This window comes from Acinonyx jubatus, chromosome B1 (genome assembly GCF_027475565.1).
Source record: "Acinonyx jubatus isolate Ajub_Pintada_27869175 chromosome B1, VMU_Ajub_asm_v1.0, whole genome shotgun sequence".
Classification (NCBI taxonomy): Eukaryota; Metazoa; Chordata; class Mammalia; order Carnivora; family Felidae; genus Acinonyx; species Acinonyx jubatus.
The window spans coordinates 15794228-15811889 of NC_069382.1; the positions used below are offsets into that span (position 1 = coordinate 15794228).

At 39.2% G+C, this 17662-nt stretch overlaps 2 protein-coding genes across 6 annotated transcripts in view; one reads left to right on the forward strand and one right to left on the reverse strand.

Annotated features, from left to right (window-relative positions):
- Nucleotides 1-8552, reverse strand: part of PDLIM3 (PDZ and LIM domain 3) — a 30364-nt gene extending 21812 nt beyond the window's left edge. For all 3 annotated transcript variants that reach the window (XM_015080377.3, XM_015080375.3, XM_015080376.3), the window contains exon 1: nt 8330-8552. In XM_015080377.3, the coding sequence (XP_014935863.1) occupies nt 8330-8422 (93 nt within the window). In that variant the 5' untranslated portion in view covers nt 8423-8552. The remainder of the gene's footprint in view (nt 1-8329) is intronic.
- The window catches only part of CB1H4orf47 (chromosome B1 C4orf47 homolog), a 533217-nt gene that overhangs the window by 98260 nt on the left and 417295 nt on the right, over nt 1-17662 (forward strand). For 2 of the 3 annotated variants that reach the window (XR_008295850.1, XR_008295852.1), the window contains exon 10: nt 11969-12061. The exons of the other annotated variant lie outside the window; for it this stretch is intronic. The gene's annotated coding sequence lies outside the window, so the exon portion shown is untranslated. The remainder of the gene's footprint in view (nt 1-11968; nt 12062-17662) is intronic. 3 annotated transcript variants of the gene reach the window in all.

The following is a 17662-nucleotide window of genomic DNA, read 5'->3' on the forward strand; positions in this document are numbered from 1 at the left end:
GAATTTTATTTTTTTTATTTTTTAATATATGAAATTTATTGTCAAATTGGTTTCCATACAACACCCAGTGCTCATCCCAAAAGATGCCCTCTTCAATACCCATCACCCACCCCCCCCCTCCCACCCCCCATCAACCCTCAGTTGGTTCTCAGTTTTTAAGAGTCTCTTATGCTTTGGCTCTCTCCCACTCTAACTTCTTTTTTTTTTTTCCTTCCCCTCCCTCCTGGTCTTCTGTTAAGTTTCTCAGGATCCGCATAAGAGTGAAAACATATGGTATCTGTCTTTCTCTCTATGACTTATTTCACTTAGCATCACACTCTCCAGTTCCATCCACGTTGCTACAAAGAGCCATATTTCGTTCTTTCTCATTGCCACGTAGTACTCCATTGTGTATATAAACCACAATTTCTTTATCCATTCATCAGTTGATGGACATTTAGGCTCTTTCCACAATTTGGCTATTGTTGAGAGTGCTGCTATAAACATTGGGGTACAAGTTGGGCAGGGAATTTTAAATCTAACTTAAAATAACTCTTAATTGGTCAATTGTGTTAGCTCTATTTTTCCACCATGCTAAATATTTTTGTTTTTTACTAATGACATGTCATCTATAATGACCTCTCTTATTCTCTTTTAAAACATCTTCCTTAAATCCCTGCTTGAATCATATTTTCTTTGCTTTAAACTAAACAGTTCATTCTTTAGGTATTATTTCACCCATAACTCTCTATTTGGGAATACAACTCCCCCAAATTAGGGAGCTTTTATATTTGAATTGAAACTACTGTAGCATCCCTATAAGTAATGATCTTTGAAATTCACATGAAGGGGGATCTAGGCTGTAGAAAGCTAGAAAGAGAATGACTCCTGCATTAATAAGAAGAAGCCATATAATATACAAAATTATAACCTTTAATGAACTATTCAGAGAGCTAAAGCTGCAGGGCAACCAACTGGCCTGGGATCCAAGGAAAGACAGGAGCCTCCACGGAAAGTAAGCAACTCGTATCACTGTATCAGAGCATAGAGGAACATGGGACCACCATTTTAGCCATAAAGAAGAATTCAGCCAAAATTATGAACAAATTACTAAAGTTAGCATTGAGATTCGAGAACCCTTGGGGATGGCAGACACAGGGAAGTTTGCATCCATAAACAATCTCTTCTCCATGAATGAAAAACAGATTGAACAAATAAAAACAACTAATAAGATGCTAAATTTTAATTGAAGCTTATCAGTAATTACATTAAATGTAAATGGTCTAACCATATTCTGATATTTTAACAGCGATTGTCAAACTAGGTAAAAAAAAAATATTCAGTTTTATGCTGTCTACAAGAAACCCACATGGATTTCTTTTTTGGGAGGGTGGGCTGGGGGGGATGAAAGGAATACTTAATGGGAAACATATGGTTATGAAATGTTTAAAAGATAGCAAATTTGAAATTATTACCATGTTGAGTATTCGGTGTTTGATTGCTATACCTACTCCTAATCTTTCTGGGTAAATCCCAATTATTTACAACCACCTAATAGTCCTTACCTGATCTTATCCTACCTACTTCTTTCTCTAACATCATCTTATACCATTCCTGCTCCCATCACCCACTGTGCTGTAGCTATTGCAGTTTCCTTTCAGTTCCTCAAATAGGGCAAGTGTGTACCCTCTTCAGGGCTTCACATGCACTGTTCTTTTTGCCCAAAGTGTTTCCCCCACTCTTCACCCAGTTGCTTCTCCTCATCCTTTAGGTCTAGACTTAAATGTCGCATTCTCAAAGAGACTTCCCCAAACATCTGAAGTAGCTTCTCCAGACCCTCCCCCATCATTCTCCACCATTACATTTTATTCACTTCCTTCCTGAAGACAATTTGTATTTTAATGTTTGTTTATTTACTTGTGTATTGTCTTGGTAGCCAGACTGGAAGTTCTTGAGAATATCTATAGTAGCATGTATATTTCTAATACATTGCAGTGTATATTCCAGTGTTTAGAATTAATGGATAATTAAAAATGAATGAAGTGGACATTTAAATAAGCTCATGGAACAAAAAGACCTACTCTCTACAGAACCAAAGATTATAGCTATTAATGTCAACCCATCATTGTTACATCTGCAAATTTCCACTGTTTAGAGCAGAAGAATGCATAGGACTTGACTTAAACCTCTAACTGCTCCAGGAATAAACTAGGTTGTTCTTAATATTTTACTTGAGGATAGTCATTCATTCATTTTTTTTTCTCTATTTACTTAATCTAGCTATCAATTCTGTTTAACATTGTTGCTCTAAGGGATATCCAAGTTTCATCTAAATGAATAAAATTGCTGAGGTAATAAATTCTCATACTTTGAGATCTTCAGTCTCATCACTAAAATATTTGTTGTACTCACTTCAGTTCTGTGATCATGTCACTATAGTGATTGGCATCATTTTCTGATAGGAACAGTTAATAGAAGCTTGGTGAAGACAATGGGGATTATTAGATCTCAGCCTTTGGGAGACATTTCATAGCTGTTTTCCACTTGGAAATTCTCCCAGACCCAGAACTGTTAGAAGAATAAAAGTTTCCATCCCTAGTGTGACTTGCAGGGATAAAAATAATATTAAACTTTTAATTTTCTCTAGCTATAGTTTGTCAAAATCAGTACTATCTATTTTTAAACTCCTAAGACCAGAAGTCTTTTCTTTGAGTTAAAACATGTTAGAACCTGGGGTTCTTGCTTGTCATAAAGACTCCCATCATACCCTAAATGCCTGGAATCACAAATCATACACTCTAGGAGAGGAACGAGGGAATTTGTGTTTCAACAAATGCCTCGGGTGATTTCTATTATTCATATCAATGTATTGTTTGGGTCCATTTGGAAAAAAACGAATTTAAATCACAGGTAAAGCATCTATAATATTCTACTTACTGCAGGAGACAGGAGGGAAGCACAAGATATGGCCGTGGTGACACGTTTATGTTAAGAATAAAAATGATTAAAATAGTTATAAACAAGGCAAGTATATACTAAAGGGCTGTGCTGTGGGGTATGAGTCAAAATAGTGAGAGAGCCCATTGTTCAGTTGTTCTCTGTTGCCTACAAATAAACTCCAGTGCCCTACCTGGCATCTAAAGCCCTCTGGTGCCTGGCTGTAATCTACATTTCTAGGGCCATACCTCAGACCAATCACATCAGAACCTCTATACATAGTGCCTGGGCATGAATATTTTCACAAGTTATCTGGGTGAATCTATTGTGCAGCCGGGGTTGAGAACTATTATTGGTATCGTATTACTGAGAACTATTATCTCACTGAATTCTCAAGACACTCTTTTAAGATGAGAAAACTGATGCTCTCAGAGTAGAAGAAGCTTGCTTAGGGTCACACATCCTGTGAAAATCTGTAATTCCTGGTAGGTCTAACTCTGTAGCTCAAGTTCTCTCACCATCCTACAAGGCCCCTCCTGCAGGCAGTCTTTGCCCTGACTCCTCCCACCCTTGGCCATACTTTTCGCATGGAATCCTGGACAGGCTGTGTCATAGAATCCTGGACAGGCTGTGTTATGTATGTATATGTCCCTTCTCCTATTCGAGCGTCTCAGGGGCGTAGAAACCCATTACATTATAACTGTATCCCCCACAGTGCCTTCCACATACAGTACATTCTGCAATTAATAGATATTTGTGGGATATTTGTGCAATTAATAGATAATTAATAATGGAATGTTATGAACATATGAACCAGCACTTCCCTGCAGACATGTCTTTGGTAGAATAAAATTCAACAGGTTTTCCCATTGACCTTCCTACTGCACTTGAAATCCTGGTAAAGGATTGCATTCAACTGTAGACATTTCTTTCTAACAACTCAACTTTCAAATATAGTTTATATTGGAGTAACATACTTTTCTATGTTCAAGCCTGCAAAGCTTCAGAATATAGTAACATTTTCTATATTGGTACCCAAGTCCATATAGTGTTCTCAGTTAGCCGTGATCTTGGTGGACTGTGCTCTGAATAGGAAGGAGGGAGGAGGAGGGGGAGGGAGAGGCATTGAGTGGGAAAGGACATACCAGCCTCAGATGTATACGATAATTTTACATCTCATACACAAAAGAAACTTGTACTTTATTCCAAATTGGACCATTTGTGCAAACAAACCATCTGTAACTTGGCTGTGATAGCAGATCCACCTTCTGGGTGGTCCAAACATTTAAAAAAAGAAAGAGACTCCTTAGAGTCTTCTTGCCAGAAAAAGAAAAGCTGCTCACTTAGAGATGTGAGCCTCAGATTTATTCTGTGAAATGCAGAGGCCAGTAATGTATGGTGTTTGCAGTAACAGCCCTTCCACATACACAACGGAAATTCATATTGCACCTGGTATAGCACACCTATTGCCTACAAACTATTTTCCTACAAATTGTGCGTATCACAACCCACTGCTAATTTTTTGTCAAGAATGCCTGGAGTTTGGTTTACCTTACTCCTGATGTCTTTTATGATACAAATCAACCCGGCTGACTAATTGGATTGCCAATGATTTCTGGAGTGGGGACCCTTTGCCCTACCTAATTCTGTGAATTGTAGCATCAATTGCTAGAGAGAGTTACATTGGTAACCCCCTGCCCCAACTCTAGTGGAGTAGAGGCCCACGTCTAGGGGCATTTGCATTTGCAGAGTATGGAGCAAGGAGGGAAGGCCATAGCTTGCTGCAAGACAAAAGCCGATTTGACTTGAGTCACGTGTCTCATTTATAGGAATTTTGGTGGTATTAAGTTTAGGCATTGGTTTCTCAATTCTGTGCATACTCAAGAACTTATCTCACACAGACAGAACAATTAACAATAAAACAATTCTCACTTATCTTTATTGTAGAATATTTTGAGCGTACAATCTGCACCTATTGTGATAATAATAGTTACATAAAAAGCGAACAATTGAAACAATCATTCATATCATGTCTATATTCAGTGCTCAGCACCGAGTGGCCCCTAAATTTTAGAAGTTCCTGCCTTCGGGGAGCATGCAACTTGTGGGATACAGATGTACTGAAACATCTGTGGCACAAAGCATGATATAAAGAAGAGGTTGTAGGGCAAAAGCTATGGTAATCAAATGGATGAAATGCTTGTTATTACAAGAATACTATGGGAGTGGTATTTGATTGGGTTTCCATAGGCACAGAGGACAGTGGGGTAGAGTGAGGAGGAGAAATCTGGAGAAAAATGATGGGTGTAGATGTGGTAGAGAAATCTAAGTCGTCCAGGGCAGTGACACAAATGCCGGTCAACCTATGCAGGGCGAGGAGGAAAGGGAGAGAGAAGGAAGAGAGAGGGAGGAAATGAAGTTGGAAACTTGAGTTGGGAAGAGGGCGGAGGCCGGGAATGTGAGCAAAGACCACACATTTTATTCTCTCTAAACTGGTGTCGCCATTGAAGGATTTTTAAGAAGGGGGAAGAGAGAAGCCCTCCCCAAGGCAGCTGGTAGGAAGATACAGAGTGAGTCTGGGAGGGGAGACAAAGAGCTCGGTGTGAGGTCATGGAAGCTTGAAGAGGGACAGTGGTGGAAAAAAAGGGACATGGTAGATGTTAAAGATTGGGAACCAATAGGACCAGGCGATGAAGCGGATGGTGCAAAACACCTGTTGGCAAAGATCTGCACAACAAGCAAGATTCTTCCTAAATGTGTGGACTTCAGAATACAGGCTTTGGAGGCAGGCAGGGCTAGTGTCAAGTTCCGTCCACTTGTGATCGTCAGCAGGTTAATGAAATTCTTGAAGCTGCATTCTCTCATGTGCAAAAAGGTATCACTACTACTTCTCTTACAGGATTATTATGAGATTTAAGTGAGTTAGTGCATATAAAGGGCTAAGGAGCATGCCCAGGAAGCAAAGGAGTGCACTAACACACATACAATCATACCAATACCTGTCCGTATAATACAAAAATGATACAAGCAATAGAATTTTACTGGTTTTTTTTTTTTTGAGATCTTTATTTATTTTTGAGGGGGAGGGGAGCAACAGAGAGAGAAGGAGACACAGGATCCAAACCGGGCTCCAGGCTCTGAGCTGTCAGCACAGAGCCTGACGAGGGGATGTGAGTTCATGACCTGAGCCGAAGTCGGATGCTCAACCGACTGAGCCACCCAGGCACCCCGAATTTTACTGTTTAATTACAACACTGATCATTCGTTTTGTGTAATACCTTTTAGTGTTGTTACAAATGATTTTTACTGTTCTTATAATTTTAATGGAAATATTCTCAGTTAGGTGTTCACGATGGCAAAAAAGTTCAAGTGAATATATTTTCGTTTACTCAATGTGAATCTGTCAAGTGCATGGTTTGGGGAGCACTTGGAATACAAAATAGCTGAATTTTACCTGCTCTTCTTGAATTAAATTAATTGAAGAGAAAAGGCAGAGTCAAATGAAATAATCATTTATGGTCACGCATTGTTATTGAGCCATGTGAAAATGAGTGATACAAATTAGTAATGAATCAAAAATTCAAGTACGAATTGGCTTCCCAAATAATAATTGTCATGTCAATTTGCCAATAGCTCCTGTAGTCCAGTGGCAAAATATAAGTACTGCTTTAAAGTAAACGTTATTTATAATGTCAACAATGCAAAATTTCAAACATAAGATTAATCATATTGATGTGTTACATAGTAAGAGCAAGATATTTCTTTTATGAATCACTTAAAAGATTTTGCCAATAGCTCCTGTAGTCCAGTGGCAAAATATAAGTACTACTTTAAAGTAAACGTTATTTATAATGTCAACAATGCAAAATTTCAAACATAAGATTAATCATATTGATGTGTTACATAGTAAGAGCAAGATATTTCTTTTATGAATCACTTAAAAGATTTTGGTGACGAGATTATTTCTTTAGTGTTTACTATGAGTTATCCTTTGTTAAGATTCAAGAGCTTATTTCCTTTCATCTAAACAAATGAAAACTGCTTCAGAAACTTTAAAAATATTTCTTAGTAGAGATAATGGAAACCGTTTTGGTTGGTAAATCCATAAAAGGCATTCATTGCTTGGCCCAGATCACTGAACCATTTTCTGCGTAATTTACTTAGGAACTTTTTTGGAGGTATGCTAGGTTTTCATGTCTCATACAAAAACACATGTCAGATGTGTTTATATGTTTTCAAACAATGTAAAACAAAGCTTGAAATGTTCCATGGTATGCGTATGTATATATGGTACATGTTGTGAGATATTTTAAAAAGACATTGGTTCCCAAAACTCATAGATATATAAGTAAAGCAGAATTTAAAAGGTATTACCTTGTTTAAAACTCTATAGGAGTAAGTCAGATTATAAAGTATACGTTTATAAAATACACTATAAGCAGTAAAGAAGAAAACATGAGAAAAGTATAATATTCTGAAAGTTTATGCTTTTTGATTATGTTTAATATACCTTATATTGATAATTGAAGTAATAATTTTCTATTAAGACAGACACTTGTGTTAGAAAAAAAATCAACTAGACAAATCACTTATTTACTGGCAGGGCAGAAATCCCAAAATTTCCTTTCTCTTTCTTTCTTTCTTTTTTTTTTTCAAATTAGACAATACTCCAGGGAATATTAAGTAAGGAAAGCTGGACTCTGATAATAAAGTATTATTTTCAGAGTTACTAGGCTGAATGTGACTTTCCATCAGGTAAACTAAACTATCTGACGGGTTTTCTTTGTAGTTTGAGTTATAAGGTGATGATTCCTAAGCCAAATTCCCAGCTTTGGAAAATATTTATTCAAAATGCCTGGAAACCTAGGAAAACACATTCATAATATTTTCCCCGTCTGGGCTGATACGAGCGGTTCCAACTTGGCCGACCCAGGTTGTGCCCTGCGATCAGCGCTGTGCCGAAGTTTTCATCCGTAGGAGAAAAGCGCTCAGGTGCGCGTTTGGCTCTGAGGAACCACCGCCAATGTCAGTCATCCCTCCCTCCTTCCTGGGACCTCATTTCTTTTGTTGCTGAAAGGAAACGGGGGTTCGAGAGCAGAAGCCCCCACGCCCCCACCCCTCGCAGCCTAGCCTTCTCGGAGCCCAGGGGAATCACGCTGTCAGTTCACCTCTCCTGGAAAGTTGCTGGGGACCGAGAGGATGCAGAGACCATAGGAGCGGACTTTGTAAATTCTCCTGAGTTGCCCTGCATCCTCCCACCTGCTTTGCCAAGTTGCTGCCGCCCCTCGAACTGTGAGCCCGAAGCGGAGGACCCACACCCAGCGCACCCGGGGCTTGCTGGCCACTCTCCGCTCCTGGGCAACCCGCCGCACGCCAGCCCCCGACTCGCAGCGAAAGAACCGAAAACACCTACCCTGGTGATGACCAAAGGCTGGTTGAAGTCTATGCCCCCCGAGAGTCTGAAGCCCCAGGGCGCGGGGCCCGGAAGAACCACGTTCTGGGGCATGGTGCTCTTGGCGTGGTGGCCTTGGCTCCCAGGGACCGGGGCGCAGCGAGGGATGGCCCTGCCCGCGGCAAGCGTCCCCGAGCAGGACAGCCACTCCGCTCTCCAGAAAGTGCCCTCGCGCCGATTGCGGCCGGGGAGCTTTATCCCCGCTCCCGAGTGACGTCACTGGCCTACCCGCGTCCCCACCCCCTCCCACCAAGGAGAGCTCCAACTTTGGAAGAAAGAGACGCGCCAGACCCGCGGGAGTTTACAGACGCGCACCGGCTGGGTGCAGCCTCCCAGACCACTCTGGCCGGCGCTGGAGGAGGCTTCGGGTTACAACCTCCAGTGGTCTCTTAAAGTAACACCTGTCCTCCTGTTTATCTTCGACGCGGAGCTCAATAGTGCGCTTCATTCGGAGTTAAACGCACTTAAAGCACAGCTTCTATGCTTCCAGTGAAAATGAAACAAAAGCTTCATAAGTGCAGTTAGTTGTTTAGCAATTCTGAGTGCGCTAATATTTACTTATTAGCTGTGTGACCTTGGTTAAGTTACCTAACGTCCTTAAGTCTCAGTTTCTTCATCTGTAAAATAGGAGTCATAATTGTACTTCTCTCAGAAGGTTATCTTGAGAATTAAATAAGCTACTTCTGCCTAATGCCTGGCACAGCATCAATAATTTATTAAGCATTTCTGCAATTAAGTACACATAGTCACATTTATTGATGGGTATATATGATATACATTAACATATATACACATATATTCAAAGCCTATTTTTTAAAACAAAGAAATATACAAGTGAAAATGTCACGCAAACATACTCAGTCCAGTGAGCACTTAAAAGTACATGTGAGAGGGTATAAAAGTATACGTGAGCACCTGGGTGGCTCAGTCGGTTAAGCCCCCTACCTCGGCTCAAGTCATGATTTCATGGTTCATGGGGTTGATCCCTCTGTAGGGCTCTGTGCTCACAGTGCAGACTGCCCTTTCCCCACTCGCTCTCGAAAATAAATATTTAAGAGTATACACGAGAAGATGATTCATCACTATACTGAAAATATAGTTTAATTTTGACTGGAGCAGTTGTCAACTCCCTCAAATGAAGTCTCTACACTTATTTTTTGACACACGTAAGAGGTGAGTATAATAGAAACCTGGGAATTGAGAGTGTCCTGTGTGGGCTTTGCAGCCAGAGTGAGGGTCCTGAGTGGAGTGCCGTGGATCAAGAGGATCCCCAAGCCAGATGAAACTGCATGGAGGAAAAGGGGGGACAAACCTTCATGGAATATCACCAGGGTTCAGGTGCTGTAGTGATTGCTGTACTGACGTGCCCTTACTTCGTCCTCAGGCCGAATCCATTAGAATGTTCTTATAATTCCTTTTCTTTTTTTTAGGTAAGAACATTTCTTAGAAGTTGAGTAACTTGTGTAAGATCACAAACCCAGGTCCGCCTGCCACCGTTGTCTGCCTGGTGTAGATGTCAAGGCCAGGAGAGTCTGGGGAGGGTCCAGGCATAGGTTCCTTCCTCAGCGTGGAATCGAGTGTTTCTGGCATTAGAACCCAGGATGTTCCCATTCACAAGGCAGGCGAGAGGGAGGAGGGCAGACAAGTATGAAATGCTTTAAAAACGTGAGAATGAGGATCCGGGACTTCATGCCCAATACGATAGGGCCATAATCAGTCCTGGAGACCAGAGCAGTACCTTACCTTTAATAGAGTAGTTTCTTTGGAAGTGGTTTGAAGACTGACTGTTAACGAAGAGATTCAGGAAGCTATAAGCCAAGTAAAGCAGCCTGGGGATAGTGTAAACCACAAAACCAGCATTGGCACTACTCTGACCACTGTGGTGAATTATATAAAAGTCCCAGGGGAGGGGCGCCTGGATGGCTCAGTCCGTTAAGCATCAACTTCGGCTCTGGTCATGATCTCACGGTTTTGAGTTCAAGTCCCACGTTGGGCTCTGTGCTGACAGCTCAGAGCCTGGAGCCTGCTCTGGATTCTATGTCTCCTCTCTGTCCCTCCCCCTGCTCGCTCTCTGTCTCTCTCTGTCTCTCTCAAAAATAAATAAACATTAAAAAAAAAAAAAGTCCCAGGGGATAGGTGTTTTCTGGTCTCAAACATTTTCCAGGGCCCCACCTATATTGGGTTAGACGGGAAGTAAGCATCATATATTCTTGTTGATTTTGCTGGTTCGGGCTGGCTATGTTGTTGCAAATCACATTTCCTCTGTCAGTCACTGATTGTGTCTGCATGGTACGCCCACACAGCCAGCAGTGAATTCAGAAAGAAAAAAATCACACAAGATATTTGGCATAGTGTAATTGTAATAACCAATTATTTATGCCTCACCTGCTGAGTTGGCTTATATAACCAGTTGATTATACGCTTTTTGCTTTCTGCCTTTTTACATGTCATTTTGGCATCATTTAGATATAAGCAACATCTGTACAACATCAATATAATACTTCATTAGTTCTTAAGGCCGATAAAATGGAAAGCAGGGACATGAAATGGGCAGTTTTTCTCTATCCTACTGTTTACTGAGGTCAGTGAGGAAGTGTTCAGAGGTGACTGTCAGGGTAGGGCTGAGAACAGCTGTGAGGGACAATTCTAAGGAAGAAGCAGTGGCCTGACCCTAATCACTCCTAGAGGTTTCTGCTTTTGGTTGGGTCCTATTCTAAGAAAAGTGCTTTCTGGATGACCCTTTCATAATTTTCTTTTTGTATCTCCCTTCTTAAAGGATTATGATAGTAGAGATAAAAACAGAAGGACCAATTGGAAAAAAAAATTATGATAAACTATTTTATGGTTCTGTTAAATATGACTTTTGTGATTATTGTTATAAACCATGTTTAGAGAGTCCTTTAACATTTTCTTTTTAGAAAAGGGTCAGTAAAGGGGCACCTGAGTGGTTCAGTTGGTTAAGCATCTGACTCTTGATTTCGACTCAGGTCTGATCTCACAGTTCATGAGATCTAGCCCCTCATCAGACTCTGTGCTATCAGATTGTCTTTCTTGGGATTCTCTCTCTCCCTCTTCCTCTCTGCCCCTTCCTCACTTGTGCATGTGCTCTCTCAAAATAAATAAACTTAAAAAAAGAGAGAAAGTAGGTAAAATTGTTCATTCTCCTCTTACATAACCTGAAAACTCTTCTGTTGGTAAAAAAAAAATATCTCTTCTTTTTAAATTCTCAAACCTATAATTTTAACCTAGAACTCTCATCTATTTTCTGATCTTGTTTTTCTAACCACTTAATGGTACATATACAATCCAACCTGTTCAAACCCAAATCCATCATTTTCTTTACTCACCTTAAGCTGGTTTCCTGGTTCCTATGCCTCCCAATTTCCTCATTTCTGTTCATTTGTCTACTATTGTAAATGGTTTGTAGGATAGATGCTGTAAATTTTGCCTCTTCTTTATTTCCTATATGTCAAATGTCACTGTGTATTGTGGTTTTATTCAGTCACTCATTTGTTCATTCAACAAGCATTCACTGGGCATCTATGACATGCCAGGCACTGGGAATACAATGATAAACAAGGTCCACTTTCTGTCCTCTAGGAGCCACTAATAAACAAGGGAGATGGAGATGTGAAATGTGATCGCGTTGTGATGAGTGCCGAGTCAGCATTCTATACACTGATGAGAAATGAGGTAATCAAGTCTTCCTGGGGAAGGTGTCAAGGAGTGTTACCAGAAGAAGGGACATTAGGGCTGGATTTTGAAGGGTAAATAAGAATTTTCTAGGTGACTGGGAATTGAAAGGGGAAAAGGAAGGAAGACATTTAAAGTAGAAAAAAAACGTGTCTAGGATGTGCAGTGGCAGGGAGGCAAGAAACAGATGGGCAAGTAATTTGGTGTGGATAGATATTAGCACACTGGGTAGGAACAGGAGACAAGGGACATAGTAGTCAGGGACTGTATCAAGGGATGTTGTCTGTTACACGAACATTTAGATTTTATCTTATCGGCAACCTTTGAAGAGTTTTAAGCAACATGTATAATAATCATATTTGCATTTTACAAACATTATTTTGGGCGTTGGGAGGATGAATCACAGTTGTAAGGGATAGGAAACAGGGAGTCAGTTTAAAACTTACAGAAGAAGATGTTGATTTGGGCAGTGGGGGGTGGAGACGAATGGGGGAGTTAGGGGAATCATTTAGAAGGATAATTGACACAATCTGAGGACAGATCTCACATGGGGAATCAGTGAGGTTAGGAGATTGGATGGTTCCAAGACTTCTTCATTTGGGTATTATGTGAATGTTGAAATTATTAACAAGGAGGAAATATATAGGAAGTACAGTAAGATATTTTTGTTTTAATGAGGTTGTGGCAGATTAAAGCGCAGTTTTGGTAATGCCGAATTTGAAATACCTATAGAATATCTGCTGTATAGTGTACTGGGTATAAAACTAAAATTTGGAGCCAGACTGCCTGAATTATATCCTTGCTGCATGATCTTAGGCAGATTATTTAACATCTTTATTAAAATGATGACAATCATAGTACTTGGCTCCTAGAGTTATTGTAAGGTTTATATGAGTTAACAAGTATAAAATGCTTACAGGTGTTCCTGTCACATGTTAAATGCATATCATCATTTGCTATTATTAGGTTTTTACAAGGTTATGTATTGATTGGTTGATGAAAATGTTGTGACCAGAAGCTCATAGGAACCTAACCTTGTATTTCCCCTAGGAACAATGGTTCAGTATTTGCTGCCAGTATTTGGTGTTTGTGGCAGCTTTATAGAACATAACTAATGGGAATAATGAGAACTGACTATATATAATATAGAAATATGGTGTGTATCATGTCGCAGAGGTAGTCATGTGCAGTAAGCACATCTCTGATGATAAATAATTAAGGACATTCCACAGTATCCCCTGCTCACCTAAATTCCCAACTTCAGCCTTTGGAACCCAGGGTGAAGAGATTAATGCATTTAACCTTTTATCTCTTTGATTTGTATTTTTGTCCTGATTGCTGGGAAGTTTAGGCACATGTCGGGTCTCTAACACTTGTTTCATTTATTTTTTTTTTAACTTAAAAAAAAAAACAAAAACAACCCAAAGCTATTTCATCTGTTCTCCCTTACCTCCCCACTCCCCACTCAATCACCAAATTGAGTTGGATTTTCTTTTTTCTTTTCTTTTCTCTTTTCTCTTTTCTTTTTTCTTGTCTTTTCTTTTTCTTTTCTTTCTTTCTTTCTTTCTTTCTTTCTTTCAATTCCACATATAAGAGATCATATGGTATTTGTGTTTCTCTGACTTATTTCACTTAGCATAATGCTCTTAGGGTCCATCCATTTTGTCACAAATGGCAAGGTTTCATTATTTTTTATGGATTAATAATATTACACACACACACACACACACATCACACATCACAATTTCTTTTATTCATTCATCCATTGATGGACACTTAGATTGTTTCCATATCATGGCTATGGTAAATGAGGCTGCAGTGAACATGGAGGTACAGATATCTTTTCAAAGTAGCATTTTTGTTTTCTTCAGATAAATAGCCAGACATGGAATTTCTAGATCATAAGGTAGTTCTATTTTCAATTTTTTGAGGAACCTACACACCTACGAGTTGGACCAATTTACATTCCACCAACAGTGTGTAAAGGTTTCCTTTTCTCCACAATTTCACCAACACTTGTTATTTCTTGTCCTTTTGATGTTACCCATTCTGAATGGTGTGAGGTGATATTTCACTGTGGTTTTGAATTGTAATTCCCAGGTGGTTATTGATGTTTAGCATGTTTTCACGGAACTGTTGACCATCTATCTATATGTCTTCTTTTAAAAAAAATGTCCTTTCAGATCTGCCCACTTTTAATTTGATTACTTGTTTGTTTTTGTTTTTTTTACCATTGAGTTGTATGAATTCTTCATATGTTTTGGATATTAGCTTCTTTTTTATATGTTTATTTATTTATTTTGAGAGAGAGAGAGAGAGAGAGAGAGAGAGTGTGTGTGTGTGTGTGTGTGTGTGAGGGAGGGAGGGACAGAGAGAAAGAATCCCAAGCAGTCTCTGTGCTGTCAGCATGAAGCCTGTTGTGGGGCTCAATCCCAGGAACTGTAAGATCATGACCTGAGCTGAAATCAAGAGTTGGATGCTTAACTGACTGAGCCACCCAGGTGCTCCTGGACATTAGCTTCTTATCAGATATATAATTTGCAGTTATTTTCTCCCATTCAGTAGCCTGCCTTTTCATTTTGCTAATAGTTTCCTTTGCTGTGCAGAAGTTTTTTTGGTTTGATGTAGTCCCACTTGTTTATTTTTGCTTTTGTTGCTTTGCCTTTGGTTAAAGCATCATTGCCAAGATCCATGTCAAGGAGCTTACTGCCTGTATTTTCTTCCAGGAGTTTTATGGTTTCAGGTCTTGTGTTCAAGCATTTAATCCACTTGGAGTTAATTTTTGTATATGGTGTTAGGTAGTGGTCCAGTTTTTTTCTTTTACATGTCACTGTCTGGGTTTCTTAGCACCGTTTATTGAAGAAAGTGTCCTTTCCTCATTGTATATTCTTGGCTCCTATGTTGTACATTAATTGGCCGTACATATATGGGTTTATTTCTGGACTGTATTGTGTTCCAATGATCTATGTGCTTGTTTCTTTTGCCAACACCATACTGTTTTTTAATTTTTTTTAATGTTTTTATTTATTTTTGAGACAGAGACAGAGCTTGAGCAGGGAAGGGGCAGAGAGAGAGGGAGACATAGAATTGGAAGCAGGCTCCAGGCTCTGAGCTGTCAGCACAGAGCCCGAAGCAGGGCTAGAACTCACGGACTGTGAGATCATGACCTGAGCTGAAGTCGGATGCCCAACCGACTGAACCACCCAGGCACCTCAACACCATACTGTTTTAATTATGATAGCTTTGTAATACAGTTTGAAATCAAGGAATATGATGCCTCTTACTTTGTTCTCCTTTCTCTCAAGATTGCTTTGGCTATTCAGCATCTTTTATGGTTCCATACCAATTTAAAAATTGTTTATTCTATTTCTGTGAAAAATACCATTGGAATTGTGATAGAGATTTCATTGAATCTCTAGATTGTTTCGGGTGGTATGGACATTTTAACAGTATTAATTCTTCTAATCCACAAAAATGGAATATCTTCCCATCTATTTGTGTCTTCTTCAGTTTGTTTTATTATTGTCTTGTGGCTTTCAATATGCAGGTCTTTTACTTCCTTTGTTAAATTTATTCCTAAGTATTACTTCTTTTTGATGTAACTGTAAATGGGATTATTTTCTTAATTTCTCTTTCTGATCATTCAAATTATTAGTGTAAAGAAATATAGCAGATTTTTGTGTATTGATTTTGTATCCTGTAACAACTGAATCCACTTATTACTTTGAACAGTTTTTTGATGGAGTCTTTTAGGTTTTTATGTGTAATACATATCATGTGCAAATAGTGACAGTTTTACTTCTTCATTTGCTATTATTAGTAGTGATGATAGTACAATAAGCAATTGATATATAAATATAGAGCAATTGGATATAAAAGTCTAGAGATCTGGGCTTGAGATAAATATTTTAGAGCTATGTAGCTATGAATGCTAGAGTTTTTAAAAAAATGGTTGCAAATATTTTTGACATTCCTCATTAAAAAAATTTTTTTTAACGTTTATTTATTTTTCAGAGACAGACAGAGACAGAGAGTGAGCAGGGGAGGAACAGAGAGAGAGGGAGACACAGAATCCGAAGCAGGCTCCAGGCTCTGAGCTGTCAGCACAGAGTCCAATGCAGGGCTTGAACCCACAAACCGTGAGATCACGACCTGAGCCGAAGTCAGTTGCTTAACTGACTGAGCCACCCAGGTGCCCCTGACATTCTTCATTTTGAGAGGTGGAGTTTATATCCCATCCATTTGAACTTGTACAGATGTGTAACTCTTAGATTACCATCAAAATATGGTGGAAATGACAGTGTGCCTTCTGAGGCTAGGTTAGGAAAGGTGATTTAACTGCTGTCTTATTGATTCTAACATTTGGGACTGAAACCTTCAGCTGCCATGTGAAAGCTCTGAGGTGCCATGCTGTGAGGAAGGAAGGCCAAGCTACATGGAGAGGTCACATGTTGGTGCTATTGTTGGTAGTCCCAGACCAGGCACCAGACAAGTGAGTTAAGGTTCTGTCTTCCAAAATGGATAAATTTTTAGAAACAATCTTCCAAAACTGAACTAGAAAGAAATAGAAACTCTGAGCAGACTAATTACTAGTAATGAAATTGAATCAGTCATCAAAAACTACCAAAAAATAAAAGTCCAGGTCCAGATGTATTCACAGAGTTAATACATAGTCTCCTCAAATTTTCCAAAAAATGGAATAGGAAGGAAAGCTTTCAAATACATTCTACAAGGCCAGCATTACCCTGATACCAAAACCAGACCAAGGCACCATGAAAAAAGAAAACTACAGGCCAATATCCTTGAATTTAGATGCAAAAATGCATAATATTAGCAAACTGTATTCAACAATAAATCAACAAGATCATTTACCACAATCAAGCAGGATTTATTCTGGAAATGCAAGGATAGTTGAATATTCATAGATCAACCAATGTGATATACCATTTAAAAATAAAGGCTAAAAATCATGTGATTATCTCAATAGACGTGAAAAAAGCTTTGGACAAAATTCAATATCCATTCATGATAAAAAAAAAAAAAACTCTCAACCAAGTGGGCTTAGAGGGAACATACCTCAACATAATACAGTCTAGCTATGAAAAACCCACAGCTTACATCATCCTTAATGCAGAAAAACTGAGCTTTTCCCCTAAGGTAAGGAACAAGACAAGGATGTCCACTCTCGCCACTCTATTGAACCTAGTACTGGAAGTCCTAGCCACAGCAATCAGATAAGAAAAGAAATAAGAGACATATATAATGATAAAGAAGAAGTTAAACTGTCACTATTTTCAGATGACTATGATACTATACATACAAAACCTAAAGACTCCATCAAAAACCTGTTAGAACTAATAAGCAAATTCAGTAAATTTGCAGGATACAAAATAATACCCAGCAATTTGTAGCATTTCTTTTTTCAATTAATTAACATTTATTCATATTTGAGAGACAGAGAGAGACAGAGCATGAGTGGGGAGGGGCAGAGAGAGAGGGAGACACAGAATCTGAAGCTGGCTCCAGGCTCTGAGCTGTCATCACAGAGCCCAATGCGGGGCTCAAACTCACTGACCGCGAGACCTGAGGTGAAGTTGGACA